At 36.3% G+C, this 17679-nt stretch overlaps 1 protein-coding gene across 3 annotated transcripts in view; it reads right to left on the bottom strand.

The window, feature by feature from the left end:
• Nucleotides 1-17679, bottom strand: part of RDX (radixin) — a 92259-nt gene that overhangs the window by 35113 nt on the left and 39467 nt on the right. For all 3 annotated transcript variants that reach the window (XM_079708697.1, XM_079708695.1, XM_079708696.1), the window contains 3 exons: nucleotides 17231-17327; nucleotides 16195-16358; nucleotides 10756-10886 (listed from right to left, as the gene is read on the bottom strand). In XM_079708697.1, the coding sequence (XP_079564823.1) occupies nucleotides 10756-10886; nucleotides 16195-16358; nucleotides 17231-17327 (392 nt within the window). The remainder of the gene's footprint in view (nucleotides 1-10755; nucleotides 10887-16194; nucleotides 16359-17230; nucleotides 17328-17679) is intronic.

Raw genomic sequence — 17679 nt, 5'->3', positions numbered from 1 at the left:
CAGAAGACAAGAGAATGTAATCTATTAAGATGGGTGCAATGTCCTACAAAGAATGACTCTCCCTTTCTGTATACTTTAGAAAAAAAGAAAAACTGAAAATCTATATGTCAAAAGATTTGAAAGCTAACTGTAATGTACAAATCACCTTACTGTTCTTCATTTTGTTGTTCTTGGTCAGAACTAATTTAAGTAACTGCAGTTAAGACTTGGGAGGTTTTGAGAAGACTGGGAAGAAAAATGACTTTAAATTCTAGATAAAATGTAAAACTTCTATGAGACTATTTGGCTATAAAGATGAAATGTATATAACGAAGGATGTTACTGAAGCTAAATTCTAGGATTATTCATTTTAGTATACGTCTTCTAAAACTTGGACATCAGAGCTAGCCCATCTAACTTTTTTTATGATCATTCTTTCCATCTGGCTTACTAATACATAAAATAAAGCTCACAAAGTTCACAGCTGTATCCTGCTTCTAAACAAGCAAACAAATAATAAGAGAAGTTTACAAATGAAAACAACGCCTTATTTTCTCTCATAATAAAAATTCTTTCTGTACTATGAGCCAATAAAGAAAAATAAGTCTGGGTTACAAAGTTAAATTTCAAAATATTCTTTATTTTCTAACAGTTTTTTTGTACTAAGTATTAATTTGAGGAATAGTAGACAGAGCAATGGTTGTTTTGTGGTATATTAAGAATTACACAAAACTCTAATTTTTTTTTAATGTTGAAAATGAACTGAAAGCTTCAAATCTACTCTAGTCTCTAGTCTAGAAAGGAAGGTTTTGAAGTGTCATATATCCCACAATGATCCCTTTCTTTCCTCTCCAGTTAACTATGATTGGCAAACTATGGCTCAGTGACCAAACCTAACCCAATGCCGTATTTTTGTAAATAAAGTTTTACTGGAACACAATCTCATTCGTTCAGGTATTGCACATGACTGCTTTCATGCTGCAATGGGAGAGCTGATAGCTGTAACAGACCATGTGGCCTGCAAAGCCTGAAATATTTACTATCCAGTCTTTTACAGAAAAAGTTTGTGAACCCACAAATTAGAATATTTCAGGAGTTCCCTGGAGGTCCAGTGGTTAGAACTCGGCACTTTCACTGCTGTGGCCCAGGGTTGAATCCCTGGTCAGGGGAACTAAGACGGAACTAAGACCCCTCAAGGTCTGCGGCATGGCCAAAATATATATATATATATATATTTATATGAAACAAACATCCCTCCAGACCTTGGATCCAGTTAGAAGCCCTTGAGGAGAAGGATTAGATGAGAAATGTGAATAGTATCAATGTTTTGCCTATCTGGGTCAAAAAAATCGAGAACCTACAATTTTTGAGGTCTGGCATGTGAGAAGAGAGTACGAAGGAAATCTGGCTTCTTTTAGAATCTTAGCTCTTTCAGAACAAAGGTGAAAGGTTACAAGAATAAATTGTTTCTCTCATTAACAGTACACAGTATATTGATGTAGATGGTTATGGAAGTTAATTAGGTGTAGACCAGGGAAGTTATTCTAAGTTCAAGCTAATAAAATTTGTGAAAGCTTCCCTTTCTCAATCAGGTTTGAACACAAGCATCACTTGATTTTGACAGGTCTAAGACTTGGCAAGCCAAATCAACTCTTATGTCACCCCCAAGGGCAAAGATTGGAAGCTATAAAAATTATAAGGGGGGCTTCCCTGGTGGCGCAGTGGTTGCGAGTCCGCCTGCCGATGCGGGGGACACGGGTTTGTGCCCCGGTCCGGGAAGATCCCACATGCCACGGAGCAGCTGGGCCCGTGAGCCATGGCCGCTGAGCCTGCGCATCCGGAGCCTGTTCTCCGCAACGGGAGAGGCCACAGCAGTGAGAGGCCCGCGTAACGCAAAAAAAATAAATAAATAAAAAATAAATAACAGTATTAGTAAAAAAATAATAATAATAAAAAATATCTCAAGATTATAGATTTTTTTATTCCTCTTTCCAGTCTAGGGTAATAGTTTATTTTTACCCTGGGAAAAGAACTAATACTATTATATATTAAAAAAAGAAAATAAAAGTTCTATTATCAAGATTCTTAGAAATCATAGAATTAAGAATATGATTACAAATTACTTACTGAAAAAGCAATTTTAGAATACCTGTACTACATCTAAGCAATGGTAACTGAAAACAGCAACGTGCAAAAGGATATATGTACCTTTTGTTTAAGAAAGAAGTGGAAGTGGAGAATTCTGAGCCAGATTAAAACCCTATAAGCCCTCAGGCATTGAAAAATTGTATCTAGTGCCTTAGTCCCAGCAATCAAACTAAAAACAAAACAAAGTCATAAAAAGATATAAGGAAGGCCAAAAATGTTTTGCTTTTTCTAATAATGACCATTTTGGTACTTTTAAAAAACATTACCCAAAATGAAGATTTTAAAAATATGTATTATATTTATTTATATAAAAATCTATATTTATATAAGTGTACTTATTTATATAAATATATTTATATTTTTTTTTTCTGCCCCCGCTTGGCAGATGACAGAAACATGTGCGTAGACAGACTGCATATTGGGTAATGCAGCCTGGGAGATGATTAGGAGGAAATGGTCAATCCTACTTCTTTCTCTACAGTGTCCATATGCTGAAGAATTTACAGATCTGCCCAAGACAAATGTACTTGGGGTTTTACACTAACGTAAGCCCATGGAAATCAAGCAGAAGAGAGGGGCAGTTCATATGTATCTGAATAGAACCAGTTTATGAGTCTCATTCATGGCTATTCTTGTTCTGTACCCATTTAGAGTCAAAGCACTTGGGCCACTACTTATTTTCTTATTTGATATATTCCCTCACTTCCATGTCTGCCTGTCCATTAAGTAAATAGCACATGTTTCTCATATGCCACTGTTTCTCAAATGGTTTCTATCAGAATCTCCTGGATGACTTGTTAAACTCGATTGTTGGGTACCACCCCTACGGGTTCTGATTCAATAGATGTGGGATGGAGCCAGAGAATTTACTTTTCTAACAAGTTTATAGGGGATCTTCTGGTTGCTGGTCCAGGCAGTGCAATCTAATATGCCAATTTTCCACAGCCAAACAATTAGAAGAGAATTGAGACAATAAATTAATTTTTAAATTTACTGAAGTAGGGCTTCCCTGGTGGCGCAGTGGTTGAGAGTCCGCCTGCCGATGCAGGGGACACGGGTTCGTGCCCCGGTCCGGGAAGATCCCACATGCCGCGGAGCGGCTGGGCCCGTGAGCCATGGCTGCTGGGCCTGCGCGTCCGGAGTCTGTGCTCCGCAACGGGAGAGGCCACAACAATGAGAGGCCCACGTACCACCAAAAAAAAAAAAAAAAAAAAAAAAAAAAAAAAATTTACTGAAGTAGACACAAGGAAAAATTTTGTAAAAGTAGGATATGTTCATTATGAAGGGATAACCAGAGTAATTGGGGTGGGTGGTCTTGCTTTTGAATAATATCTGAGATTATTGCCAACAAAAAAAAAAAAAAGAAAGAAGTGGAAAGAAAAACATATCTTTGTGTGTATATCATGTATTTGCTTATTTTATATGCAAAAAAATAGGTATATAATATTCCCAGTGGAGTGGAATAGAGGCAGAGCCTGTAGTATTCTATCAGGCTAAGAAGACAGAGATTTAGACTTTGGGGCTGCCAAAGCATCCAAGGCTTGAAAGGACAAGATCCTGAAAAGGAGTAAACAGAAAAGTCTCAAAATCTATGTGTATTTCTCCTCAAGATATTTGCCAACTCCTAAAATGTACACATAGGGAAACAAGCAAAAAGCAGCTGTAAGAGGGTAAAGAGGTGATCAGAGAGATTAACACTCTCTTGCAGCTTGGGAGTCAAAGGTTGGAGTTCAAGGCCCTCTAAGACAGAAGGGCCCCAGTAAATATGCAGTCTTTCAGATGACACCCCAAAGGGCTAGACTAGCAATGGGAAAACCAGAAAGAGACCAACGTTAACAAAGCCTGAAACCCAGGTTAACTCTATCCAGGTGATCTGCACATATTCTGCCTGTCAAAAGCAAATTAAATCCTCTCTAAAGGAAAATAACACCATCCAAAGTCTCTATAACTTTTCATATACAATGTTGGGCATTCAATCAAAATTACCAGGTATACCAGATAGGACCAAATGAGCCCCTGACATCCTCCCCCCACCCCAAAAAGAGAAAACAGACTACAGAATAGGCCCATAGATTATCCAGACATTGGAGTTTGCAAGCAAGGTCATTAAAAAAATACTATGATTGACACTGCTCATCTAGGAGAGGTGGAAAAAAAGCAAAGCACGGGGAAAGAATCAAAGGCCAGAGGAACACTGACAATAACATAGAAACAGATTGTCAGGGGTCCTACAAACCCTCTGCAAAGATGCCAAGGGCCAGAGTCCCCTTTATAATTATAAAAGTTCAATTTATCAATCTTTTCCTTATGGTTATGAACACATTCTCTCCTTTACTAACTTCTAGAAACTTCATTCTACCTTTAACATTTAGGTTCACAATCCACAGGCCCTCTATAAAGAAAAACCAGCTAAAAATTCAGGAGCTCTTTGACAGGGACCCAAATACACTACTAATTTTATTTTAGCAAAACAGTAAGCCACTGCACTAGAATCATGCATTGAAGGAAAAAAAAAAAGCCCCCTCCCCACGTCAAAAAAGATAAAACATTTATAACCACCAAATAAACAGCAATACTGCAAATGTGAAGAGCATGTGAAGCTCCTCCTGTGGCTGAGAATGAAAGATTAAAGGAAGAAAATCTGAAAAGACCAGACTTGGGCAGCGGTGGGAAACCCAACAGAAAAGCTGTATTATAAATGCCAACTTAGAAGATAAATCAGAGTTACAGAGCTTGTCATCCCACTGAGAAACTGTTATCACATCCTCAACCCATAGAGGTTTGCAGCAAAGACATTTCAACAGCTGATCTTCCTCTCTTGGATTTTCCATCTCCAGAACTTCCTCTCCAGGAGCTCTCTATTAAGAAAAGGATTGTGAATAAGTAGAAAAGGAAGCTACCAGAGATGAGAGGAAAGGAAAAGTACAGTTAATACAGCAAACAAAGAGAAAACTACCAACACAGGGATGATCCAGGAGGTGCATCACCTAGCAATACCATGGGAGGAGAGGGTTTATTCTGTGAAATATGCAGAATATTCAGTCCGTTGACTGAAATGGAGAAGTCCAGCCTTGGCAGATATTAAACTCTTCTGGAGACTTAGTTTGCCCTGTTATAAACTAAATGGCTCTCTGTATTAACTTTTTCAAGTAATTATTTTCCTTTTCTCAATTTCAGGATTATAATTTATGAAAGTATATAATGTGTAATAATTAACAACTAATACCATAAAAGATTAAAGATAAAAGATAAAGTTAAGTAACATGGGAGCCCAAAAGTTGCCTTGTCTTTGAAACATGCTTCCTACCATTTTATTATATACCTATGACTTATTTATGACACGTCAGTTAAAAATCTTTTTAGGTACAACTAGTAACTGAACACTGTGGCATTGGCAATAGGATAGATAAATAAATAAGTGGAACAGAACAGAGTCTAGAAACAGATCCATACATATAGACTTCTGGATTTGTGACAAAGGTGATGCTATGTATGGTACTAAGTCTTTGCAATAAATGGGTCTGGGTCAGTTAGAAATATGTACGGGAAAAAACAAACCTTGACTCTTATAAAAATCACTTACATATGGACTGTGGACCTAAATGTGAAAGGTAAAACAAAGTTTCTAGGAGGTAGTAAACAATAATACATTCACAGCCATAAGGAAAAAGAGTGATAAATGGAGCTTAAAGTTAAGACTGTCTTTTCATTAAATGACACCATTAAGAGAGTGAAAAAGGTAAACCACGGAGAGTTGTTTTTATAATACATGTAAAGAACTCCTACAGATCAATAAGAAAAAGAAGAAAATCCAATTTGTTTTTTGAATGGGCAAAATAAGTGAAAAGGCACTTCACAGACAGCTATAAGCATTTGCTTAGGTGCTCAAAATCATCAGTCATCAAGAAAATGCACTGTACTCATTGTATTCACCAGAATAACTAAACAAACAAAACAAAAAAGAAACCCTGATAATAATGAGTGGTGAATGTAATGATGAAGATGTAGAGCAGTGGTAGGAATGAAATTTGATACAACCACTTTGGGAAACTGGTGGCAGTATCTACTACAGCTCTATACAGCTGTGATCCCGAAATTCCACTCCTAGATGTGTACATCCCACAAACTAGTAGGTATGTACACCAAGTGCTATGTTCAAGAATGCTCATAGCAGCCTTATTTTATAATAGCCCCAAACTGGAAATATTACAAATGTCCATCACCAGTAGAATGCATGAACTGTGGTAAATACATGCAATAGAATATTACACAACAATGTGAAAAAACAAACCACAGCTACCTGCATAAGTTTGAGCAAAAAGAAGCCATAAGTAAGTACACATGAATTCATTTCTATGTAGTTCAAACATAGGCAAGATGATTCTAAAGCATTACACTGAAAGCATAAGCAATAAAAGCCAAAATAAATAAATAAATAAATTGGACTTCATCCAAATTTAAAACCAAATTTAACACCATCAACAAAGTGAAAAGATTACCCATGGAACAGGGGAAAATATTTGCATATCATATATCTGATATATGATAAGGGATTTACACACAAATATTAAAAAAAACTCTTATACCTCAACAAAAACAAAAAAAAAATGATGGAGAAATGGGCAGAAAATTTGAAAATACATTTTTCCAAAGAAGATATATAAATGGCCAATAAGGATATGGAAAGATACTCAACCTCATTAGCCATTAGGAAAATGCAAATCAAAACCACAATGAGATACCACTTCGCACCCATTATCGTGACTATAATCCAAAAGATAAATATTAACAAGTGTTGGTGAGGATGTGGAGAAAACATGCCTTGCTGGTAGGAATGTTAAATGACATATAATTGTTTAAGAAATCAGATGCACATGTCCTCAAAAAGTTAAACATATGACCCAGCAATTCCACTCCCAGGCTTATACCCAAAAGAAGTGAAAACGCACAGATACACAATAACTTGTACACAAATGTTCATAGCAGCATATTCACAACAGCCAAACAGTGGAAACAACTGATGAAAAAGTAAAATGTAGCATTATACGCATAAAGTCCTTGATACACGCTAAAACGTGATGGACCCTGAAAACATTATGCTCAGCGCAAGTCACAACAGATCACATTTTGCATGACTGCATTCACATGAAATGTCCAGAAGGCAAGTCTATAGAGATAAAAAGTAAATTAGTAGCTGCCTAAGGCTGAGGGAGGGAGAACTGGGAATAAATGGGAGCGACTGCTAACAGGTATGGGACTTCTTTCTGGGGTGACGAAATTGTTCTAAAATTGTGATGGCGGCTGCACAACTATGCAAACATACTAAAAGCTATTAAATTGTACACTTCAAATTGTTGTGTGGTATGTAAATTATATCTCAACAGAGCTATTAGAAAAAAGGTAAGACTAAACCTCATGACGATATAAATCAGAATGATATGTCACATCTGGGGTGAAAAAAATGACTGCAAAGGGACACAAGGTGGGGTTCCCTGAGGGCAGGTAATGTTCTCTATCCTGTTCTGGGTAGTTACAAAAATAAATTCACTTTGTAAAAATTCATTGAGCCTTACACCTAAGAGGTATGCACATTATTATACCTATGAAAAAATTTCAGCAACAAAAAACTTTAATATAACTTTATATATCAAAAAATCTCAAAAAGCTAAATTAGGGATTATTTACCTCCATTTTAGAAATTAGGAACATAAGGAAATCTAGAGGCTAATATGACTTGCTTATGGTCATAAGTTAATGACAGAATTAAAGCTTGGCTCCTATTTGTAAACAATGCATACCTAAACCCCCTCCTACTTACTATTACTACTTTTATCACATTATCCTGTTTATCTCCTTCACAGCACTTAGAACTACATAAAATGATTTTTATTATCTGTTAATTTTATTACTGTCTTTCCTCAATAAACTGTAAGCTACATGAGAGTAGGAAAGTTATCTGTTCAATACTATATCCCCAATACCTAGAACAATGCCTAGAACAGTACTGGGTGTACTTATTAAGTACTAGGTGCTTAACAAGTATCCAGAATGAATGAAATCACTATACCCCCAACTCTTTCCTGTGGTTTGTCTTTGTGAAGGTGGAAATTCACTTTGATATTTGTTGGAATAGTGACTAAATGCAAGTTTGGCTGTATTGTATCTCAAATATAGTCACCAATATATTTTAAAGATGGTTAAAAGAATGATAAAGGAAGCTAAATAATTTAACAATGATGAATTATCACAATGCAAAATGTCAGACTGGTTCTATTTAATGATTTATGACATTTCAAATAATGACTTCAATAAAATTTTTTTTCAAGAAAATGACAATAATGAAGTATGGAAGTTTCTTTTCAAACAAAAACTTATAGGTTTATCTACTAAATATCATGATTTAGATATGACCAGAGTTACTGCATTTGAATGAGAATTTAGCATAAATTACAAGACAACCATGCAGAGTTTAGAGTTTACAGCCTGGAAAAGCTGTATTATGAGAAAAACAAAACAAAACAAACAAAAAAACAAACTGGATGTCCTTTGCCTTAGAATGACTGATTTGAAACTGTCTTGACAGGCATGCTCTATATGCTTTCTTATGTTTTATCTTCCTTATATTCTTTGGTGCTTCTTTACTTGAGTACTTTTCTGTATGTAAACCATTAATATTTTTATTATACATCCTAAATAAATAAGATTGAAAGATTCAGTAAATAGCTATTCTCTAAGAAAATGTATTATGTAAATGAAAAAGTGCTATCCTTCAATCTTCTCTTTAAAATCAGAGCAGTATCATACATTTCTTTAAACTTTCCTTTTTTTAAAAAAATTTATTTTATTTATTTATTTTTGGCTGCATTGGGTCTTCGTTGCTACGCAGGGGCTTTCTCTAGCTGCGTTGAGCAGGGGGTTATTCTTCGTTGCAGTGCGCGGGCTTCTCACTGAGGTAGCTTCTCTTGTTGCAGAGCACGGGCTCTAGGTGCGCGGGCTTCAGTAGCTGCAGCACGTGGGCTCAGTAGTTGTGGCTCACGGGCTCTAGAGCACGGGCTCAGTAGTTGTGGTGCATGGGCTTAGTTGCTCCAAGGCATGTGGGATCTTCCCGGACCAGGGCTCGAACCCGTGTCCCCTGCATTGGCAGGCGGATTCTTAACTACTGTGCCACCAGGGAAGCCCTAAACTTACCTTTTTTAAAAACACACTTTAGTATATTCCAGATTTTTTTTTTTTTACAGTATTCTTCCTCTAAGAGTATTGCTCGTACTCTTCACATGGTGCTTAGTACATGTTACCTCACTTTATTAATATTTTTAATGTATACATCTCATTTCTGTCAACCACACAGGCTTCACTCCCATGCATGCTATGTATCTGTCTTTCGAAAACACAGCACAAAGTAGGCGCATCACAAATGTCTGCTTTTTTAACTGATGAAAAAGCACCTAGAGTGGGAGAAACAGCATCAAGTTGGAATTCAGGAAACAAGTTCTACCCTTGTGTTATGGTCTGCAAATAAGTCTCTTTACTACCTCTGGGCTTTAAACTAAATACTTTCTAGGTCTTTTCTAGCTCTGAGAAATGAGGCTTCTAATGAGTCAGAATAAAATCCAGGTTTTTTTTTTTTTCTATTTCTTCTCTTAGAAATATTATTTCCAATCATCTTGCAATTGGAATGATCAGTTTGTGGATTTATAAGTCTCTGTTACTTCCTCCTCTAGCTACCCATCTGCAAGTTATTCTACTCACTTCTCAACAGCATCTCCCCACCACGGTAGGTTGATGTAAGGAATGAAAATAAACCTTAAATAAGACCATTAGCTATTTCCAACAGAAGTGAATGGCTGGTCCTACTAGTTGTCAGGAAAGCAGGTATTAATTTAATTTTATAAATAATGTAGATTTTTATGTTATCCCCTAGATCCTACTGCTTAGGAAGGAGCATAACATCTTATTTTGCTCAATATCTTTTTTCTTTTGTTCTCCCCACTATTTGTTTGAAATTAGTATATTCTAGAGTTACTTTATATAAACCACACTCTCTAAATCCAATGTATCCTTTCTATATATACACTGTAGCATTTTGGTTACCTACTGCCTAGGTCGTAGGTTCTTCCAAACATGTTACCAAAAACAAACAAACAAAACACTTCTACTATGTGTTGTGCATTTTTTTAATATACTGAAATTAAATTTAGAGACAGTTCTAGAAGAGTTTAAATAGTCAGAATAGCTTAAAATGCCTTTAATTACCTAGATGCCTTGAAGTTCTTACATATCCATAAAATACTTTTGTTTAAATACCAGAAAGTATTGAAAACATGTTTTTGTTTATGGAACCCTGAATAGTGACAGGAATAAATTACTACATACAGGCATTCGTAATATATAATAAGGGTACACATAAAAATATTTGAGTGCTTAAGTAAATGAAAGACAAAGAATATATGAGCCTTGTATAGTTGAATGTGCCTTAAATGTGTTTATGATGTAATTCCACAAGTATTAAATTGGCAATTAAATGTAATTATTCTAGATAAGACAAATAAGATTTAACAGTAGTAAAAAATATTATTAGCTGATGACAGAGCAACAATTTTGAATCCAGTGTCAAAAAGAAACTTTTACCTTTCTGGGCTTTCATTGTCTGTTCTTCAATTTGCCTCAGACGTTCCATTAGCTCTTCCTTTTCACGTTCTATTCTTTCCTTTTCCTTTTCTGCTATTTCTCTTTTCTTCTTTTCATTCTCTAATTGCGCCCTTAAAAGGAATTACAATTGTGCTTTTACAAATTAATATATGCAAATATTCATATGAAGCCTAAGAAGAAACTACAGCATAAATATTTTAACAGAGTCCTCATTATACTTAGATTTGTTCAAAACTCATATAGTTAAGAATATAGGACTACACTGTTACATATACAGTTGTGAGGCTGCAAAAAGTTTAGTCAATGACTGTTTAAAATGAACTCTTGACAGTAAATTATATGTCAGCACAAAAGGAGTTAACTGCACAGCTGCTATACCCAAGGACATGCCGTCTTTAGATTAGCAGGAGCCCTCCACTGGGGGACGTAACAAAGGCTTGAAGGGAGTAAACAAGGCTGTTTCACTTTAAACAGCAAAATAACCTGGGGGGGCAACAATTTTCAACCATTAACAATTAATAGAAGTTTAATTTCTAAGGTAGTACCAACTTATGCTTAGATACAAGATGACAAACCAGTTTAATCTCCTTTGACAAATCCCTTAGAATGATAGTACATATCTAAATATAGCCAAATTCATTCATCAAACATCTACCAAGGGCCTACTGTGGGTCGGACTCTATGTTGAGGGCCAGAAGTATAACGATGAAAAAGAGACCCTATGTTAATTATCAGATAATACTGTCTACTTTAATGGGAATAATTTTCTCTCGTTAAAAAAAAAAATTGATTATGATTTCATCTGACACTTAGCTGAATATACCTAAATATTTCTAAAAGACATTGCTGCCATTTGATGTCAATTCTGAATTTCAGGCCCAATCCATGTAGTTTCTCAACCTGCAGTCTCTGATAAGCTTACCAGCAAAGTTCTGTTATCAATTCCTTACTCAATAAACCTAAACTTAAAAATTCCTACAGCTCCTAGTACCTATATGCCTCTAACATGAAAAGAGAATCAACCCAGTTTTGGGATAAACAGGCACAGTTGTGGCAAGTCAGCAAGAGATAGACCCTTAAGTGTAAGGGTGACCATACCTGTCCAGCTGGTTTTAATGAATCCTCACAGCATTTAATAATCTAGGGCTTGGAGTTCATTCATGCGAGGGGAGCTCCACCTCTGTTCTAGAATTCCCTACAAGGTACTTTCTCAACAGCCAGGAGTCAGTAACTAAGCACCCCTCTGCCGCCAAGACTTGGACTCACTCTGCAGCACATTCACCTCTTTCTTCCTATCCTATTCAACCCATAAGAGTATACACAGATAAAGAGACGTAAGAATTTGGGAGCCCCCACCCCTCTAGGAGACAGGGGTGCTTGAGGTTTAAGGACATGTTTGAGTTTCCCAACTTCCTTGAGCAAAGCAAGGGCCTGGTGGCCTCTGCAGAGGCTGCTGACCTTTCTGTATTCTTTAGAAAGCTGAAAAGGCAGGCTTGTCTGTGAAAGCAAGAGCACAGTACTTTTCAAGGAATTGCTAGTATAGCCAAGAGCTACTTTTTTCCGTGCCAGGCTGTCTGCTACTCTAAGATGTTGAATAGCCTACCCCCAACATTCCCCAGCCTCTGCTCAATCAAATCCAGTGTTGCCACAGTTCTCCAAGACAGTTAGTTACCTTCCTCCCTCCCTCCCTGAGGCCCTGAGACACTTTATGAGGACTTACACCACAAAACGGATCTCAAGACAAAGGCTGTAATAATATTCCATGAACTCAGAACCTTTCAGGTCCAGCTCTGGCACACAGATGGCCCCTTCTGGAGATAGGCACTGGTGTTATTTAGCTTTTCCCTATTGATGTTTTATTTGTTCACCCTCAAGGACAGAGGTAAAGGAGATATGGAAGCAGGAAATAAGATAGAAGGTAACAAACAAGTTGGGGGGAAAATTCAGTCTTTGTACTGAAAAAGAGAATAAATGTATAGCTGATATTTAACTTGACTATAATATTTAAAGCATTTTGCCAAGTTTACTCTGCTGCGCTCTTATGAGGCTTGTGTCTCATATCTTCCGTTGCGGAGCACAGGCTCCGGACGTGCAGGTTTAGCGGCCATGGCTCACGGGCCCAGCCGCTCCGCGGCATGTGAGATCTTCCTGGACCAGGGCACGAACCCGCGTCCCCTGCATCGGCAGGCGGATTCTCAATCACTACGCCACCAGGGAAGCCCGTGTCTCATATCTTAGTAAGAATTCTCACCTGACTACAGCCATCACCAACTAACATCCCATTCAATTAATACAAATGCCTTTGGCTCTCCACATTTCTTAGTGACACCTAGTTTTTGCAGGCCTGTCGTCTCCCTTATGAAACTGAAAAAGCTTGCTTCTCCCCTAAACCTTGTTAGAGGACCAAACTGGTCCATTCACAGGCCACTAGGCATGCCGTGCATATCCTTATCTTTACACATTTGCTTAGGTTGGCTTCATCTACTGAAAATATCGTATCCCTGTCTCTAACTCTCAAAATGAAGTCCCACTTTCCCCATGAAGCAAGCCTCTTGTGATTACTCTAAACCACAGATGTAAATATTTTTACTTAGAGTTTGGATTTGGAAATACTCATTTGACCAATCTGTTCTATTTTAAGAAATAAATAACACATTAATAAACTATCAATTCTCTGTACTAATATGCAAAAAATATTTTAAAATATACTACTTTTTAAAGAATATCAGATGGCCTCAATTACATTTTTCTTAACGTGAAGATTAAAACATATTCAGACTAACTTCTCAAACTAACTTCCATTCAGACTATGTAGTCATAATATTAAGAATTATTTACTGCTACTATTTATTAAAAACATCAGGTACTTTGCTAAATGTTTCTATACTGACACTAGTATTTCTCACAAAAACTCCTGAAACTAGGACTATTATTTTCATAGTAAGGGCAAGAGAACAGTGGGTCAGAAGTTACTTTTTCAACAAGTGTCAGAAGAGAATTCAAACCCAGATTTATTTAATTCCAAAGCCTGTATTCTCTGCATGGCACCAGCTGAGTCCTAGTGATACAGCCAGCCAGCCATGACATAGAATATCCCATAGCTAACCTACAACTGACATGTAGGTACCTGGCTCTAAACTGTAAACTCAATTCAATTTGGATGCAAATAACTTAAGAACACAGACTACAGGGACCAATAACCCTGTAAGATCATTTTCACTATAAGAAAAAAAGTTACAGAGTTATGAGGAGAGAATATGGCCACATATGCCAACGTACTGTAGGGAAAGAGGCCTCTTGCTGCCTCTTCCCAGCTACTGTTCTTGCCCAAGAGATTCCAGCAGCACAGGCAGCATACCTCTGAGCATTCCCCAAGTATGTCTGCTGGCTACTTTGTCATTGGGCTTGACCAAAATTGTTTCCACAAACACAGCTGTCATTTCTCTCTGACCTGTAAAGCAGGGAATAAATGAAGACTTGGAATGCCATTTCTGAAAGACCGCCAATCCCTATGTGGCTGGACTAATAAAAAAACATTCTCTAGGCATTCAAATGAATTAAACAATTACTGAATTCCCACTGTGTACAAAGCAGTCAATAAATGCTTGCTAATGAAATGCTGGAACCTTTCATGGAATCCAAGAAAGGAACCATGGGGTTGTCACTGTTCCAAAAAAAAAAAAAAAAGAAAGAAACTTAAAATCTTCCACTTTCATCTAGGCCTTACAGTAACTAAAATATAGCACCATCACCAAATGGTGTTTATTAATTATACTACACTCCTCTCTATGTGTGAGAAACAAAAGACAAATAGACAAATATATTTACGTTAAGAATGTAAATAACACATCAACATCATAGACAAGCAGATTGGTCAGGACATATTACAGCTTGATGAGTATGAGATATAATTTCTCATATATCTCATGAGATATAATTTCTCCTATCTCCAGATAGGAGACCTTAGAGGGATGGGAAGGGAAGCAAGGAAGAAAGAGAGGGGGAGGGGGAAGGGGGAGAGAGAGAACGAGAGAGAGAAAAAGTTTTGTCTTTTGAGAGAGAGAGGGAAAGGCTATGCTGGATACGAAAAGAGAGAAAGTAAAGCCCAATACAGAACTATTTTAAAAAGTAGGTAAGACTGGAACTACAATGTGATTCTAAGCTACATGAGAGCAGTGCAAAATGATAGAGCCCAAAGTAACATTCCAACTTAGCATCTTTATTGGTGGGGTCAGGAATTACTGGAAAGTTTCATGCCTGTATAAAAAAATGTTTTGTGAAGCAGTAAACTTCTCTAAGGCAGACAAATTGAGGGGAGCAATATGAATTACTAAAATATTTGAAATAGAACATTTAAGAAAAAAATATATCTAATACAGACACTAAAAATATAGGTAGCAAAGTTATACCTGGGAGAGGGTCAATTTAATTGCTGGATTCAAATCATGTTATTGCCAACATGACACGTTTTTATATATATGGTTAGGGGTCATCAAGTTTTTTTTCTTTAGGACCTACTCTATTCTTAGATTATTGTGTTATTCTCCAAAGATGTCCTCAATAGAGGTTAACTTTAATTTGGTCTCTAAATTTTTTCAAATAAAGCATAAAGTCTGAATTAATATAGAATCAGGTTTAGGAATTATGTTGCTGGACCCAGTAATGTGGTTCCAGGGTCGACAAGGATTTTATTCAGTATTTTTACATTTCAAAAATCTCAATTTAATATATTTAACACCTTTTTCAAAAGTCTAAGTGAACCATGGTTAAAAATATCAGTGTCATTGGTAGGGAGTGCGATTGTTATTCAGCTCTGTATAGTGTGACTGTTCACTTCAGTTCTACAATGTCACTGACACTGTTTCAAAGCAAATACTCAGCACATTCTTACCCTGAAAAATTAAGACACACAAATCACAAACAAAACAAACTTGAAAATTTCAAACTACTACATCCATACCGAAGTCTGTCAGTAAAAAGCAAGCACAGTAAAAGAAAAGCACATCCACGGAGTCATGAAAAGCCATTTTCTCAGAAATATTTGTCAAAGCTTTCTAACTTGAAAATTATACATACTCATTTTAAAAGAGGATAGTGATAATACATGCTACCATTCAATTTTTTAAAAAATATTTATTTATTTGGCTGTGCTGGGTGGTAGTTGCAGCACACAGGATATTTACTTGAAGTATGCGGGATCTAGTTCCCCAACCAGGGATCGAACCCTGGCCCTCTGCATTGGGAGCAGGGAGTCCCAACCACTGGACCACCAGGGAAGTCCCTGTCATTCAATTTTAATAACAATGAATCTAATGTAAAAATGTCAATTTAGAGTATGTTAAAGAAACTGATGAGGATTCTTAAATTTTAGATAACCTATTCCTATCAATTATAAATGAAAGGCTATAAATTCCATACCTTTCCAACTGCTTCTGATGTTTCTCCTCCCTAGCCTGAGCCTTCATCTGCTGTACCTCAATAGTATCAGGCTTCCTTCTTCGCATGTATAGTTCATGGTTTCCCATGCATAAGGCCAAAATCCGCTTATTGATTCGCAGACGAGGTGCATAAAAAACAAAATCCTAAACATAAAGGAGCCCAAATTTAAAATCTTCATGAAGGACAGTCACTCACAATAATCTGTACTAAATTTCAACCTGTGCTATGACTTCTAATGTCATATTCCATATAGTTTAGAAATCAAAATTTCTTCACTCCTCATGTATATGCCATACTTTCACTAACTGGTTCCTCACCTTTTCATTCCCTACCAGTTTCGTGGAGAAGCTAATGTTCTTACCCTCTCAGTGCATTAAATGTCATTTATTCTTTTTTCTTCTCCAAAGAAACTATGAGCATCAGTTCCTTCACGTCAGAGGAGGATTTTTTGTTTGTTTTGCCTCTTGCCATTAATCTCAAAACTGGACCTTTGTTCAAGGCTGTTAAGCTTTTTAACCTAGAAATGTTCTCCATATCTTTGTCTTTCCAATACCTGAGTTAAAATACTGGAGTATACGTGACACTAGAGGAATGAAAAAATCTATTTAAATATAAAGATTTCTTAAGTTCAAGGCTTCAAGTTATGAAAATACAAAGTTCATAATGCAAAGCTCTATAAACAAGTTAATTTAGAGTAGGGCAACCTCTACTAATTCTAGCTACCAACATGTTCTTTTAAAATAGGAATGCTGATTGTTTTCAACCACCTCCTAATAAATATTACCTACCTTATAGTTAAATCTCAGTTAAAATAAAACTCTAGTAATTTACATGTTGTAAAAAGATTAAAACCTTGTATTCTTAATGTTATTTCATCATTGGGAAAGTTAAACTATGAAAAGAGAATATTCCTCAGAAGCAATTCAATAAATGAACAATGCCATTCTTCAAGTGGTATCATAGCAAAGCGGCAGAAATTTAGAGTTAATACATAAAATGAAAGAATTTTACTTACAGGTGCCTTTTTGTCAATCGGCTTTATAACAAATTTTTTGTCATTAAATGAAATATTTCTGATTTCACTCCAGGGAAAACCAATTTTAGGTGTTAACCTTAAAAAATGAAAGCATCCCTTAGATGAATGTATTCGCATTATAAAAAGAAACTGAACCATTCCAGTTAAGTCCAAAGTCCCCTTTGTCCATAATCCCCAATCCCAATCCCTCCCATCTTGAGCTAACCCCTCTTTCACATTCCCCATCTTTATCTGTAGTCATAACTATAATAGGTACTCTTACAGAAACTCATTCAAAAATTTTCCAAAGGAAGAAAAAGAAGAAAAGATTTCATCCACAAAAATTACTCTTGAAGTCATTTTTGCTTTTCATTCAAAAATTTCAAAATTTTCTCTTCTGAATGATATAGCATTTTAACTTGCTTTGTAATATATGAAAAAATATATCA

Source organism: Hyperoodon ampullatus, assembly GCF_949752795.1.
Source record: "Hyperoodon ampullatus genome assembly, chromosome: 7".
Classification (NCBI taxonomy): domain Eukaryota; kingdom Metazoa; phylum Chordata; class Mammalia; order Artiodactyla; family Ziphiidae; genus Hyperoodon; species Hyperoodon ampullatus.
Note: the sequence above shows the minus strand (reverse complement) of the source record. Positions and strands in the feature narration are given on the sequence as shown.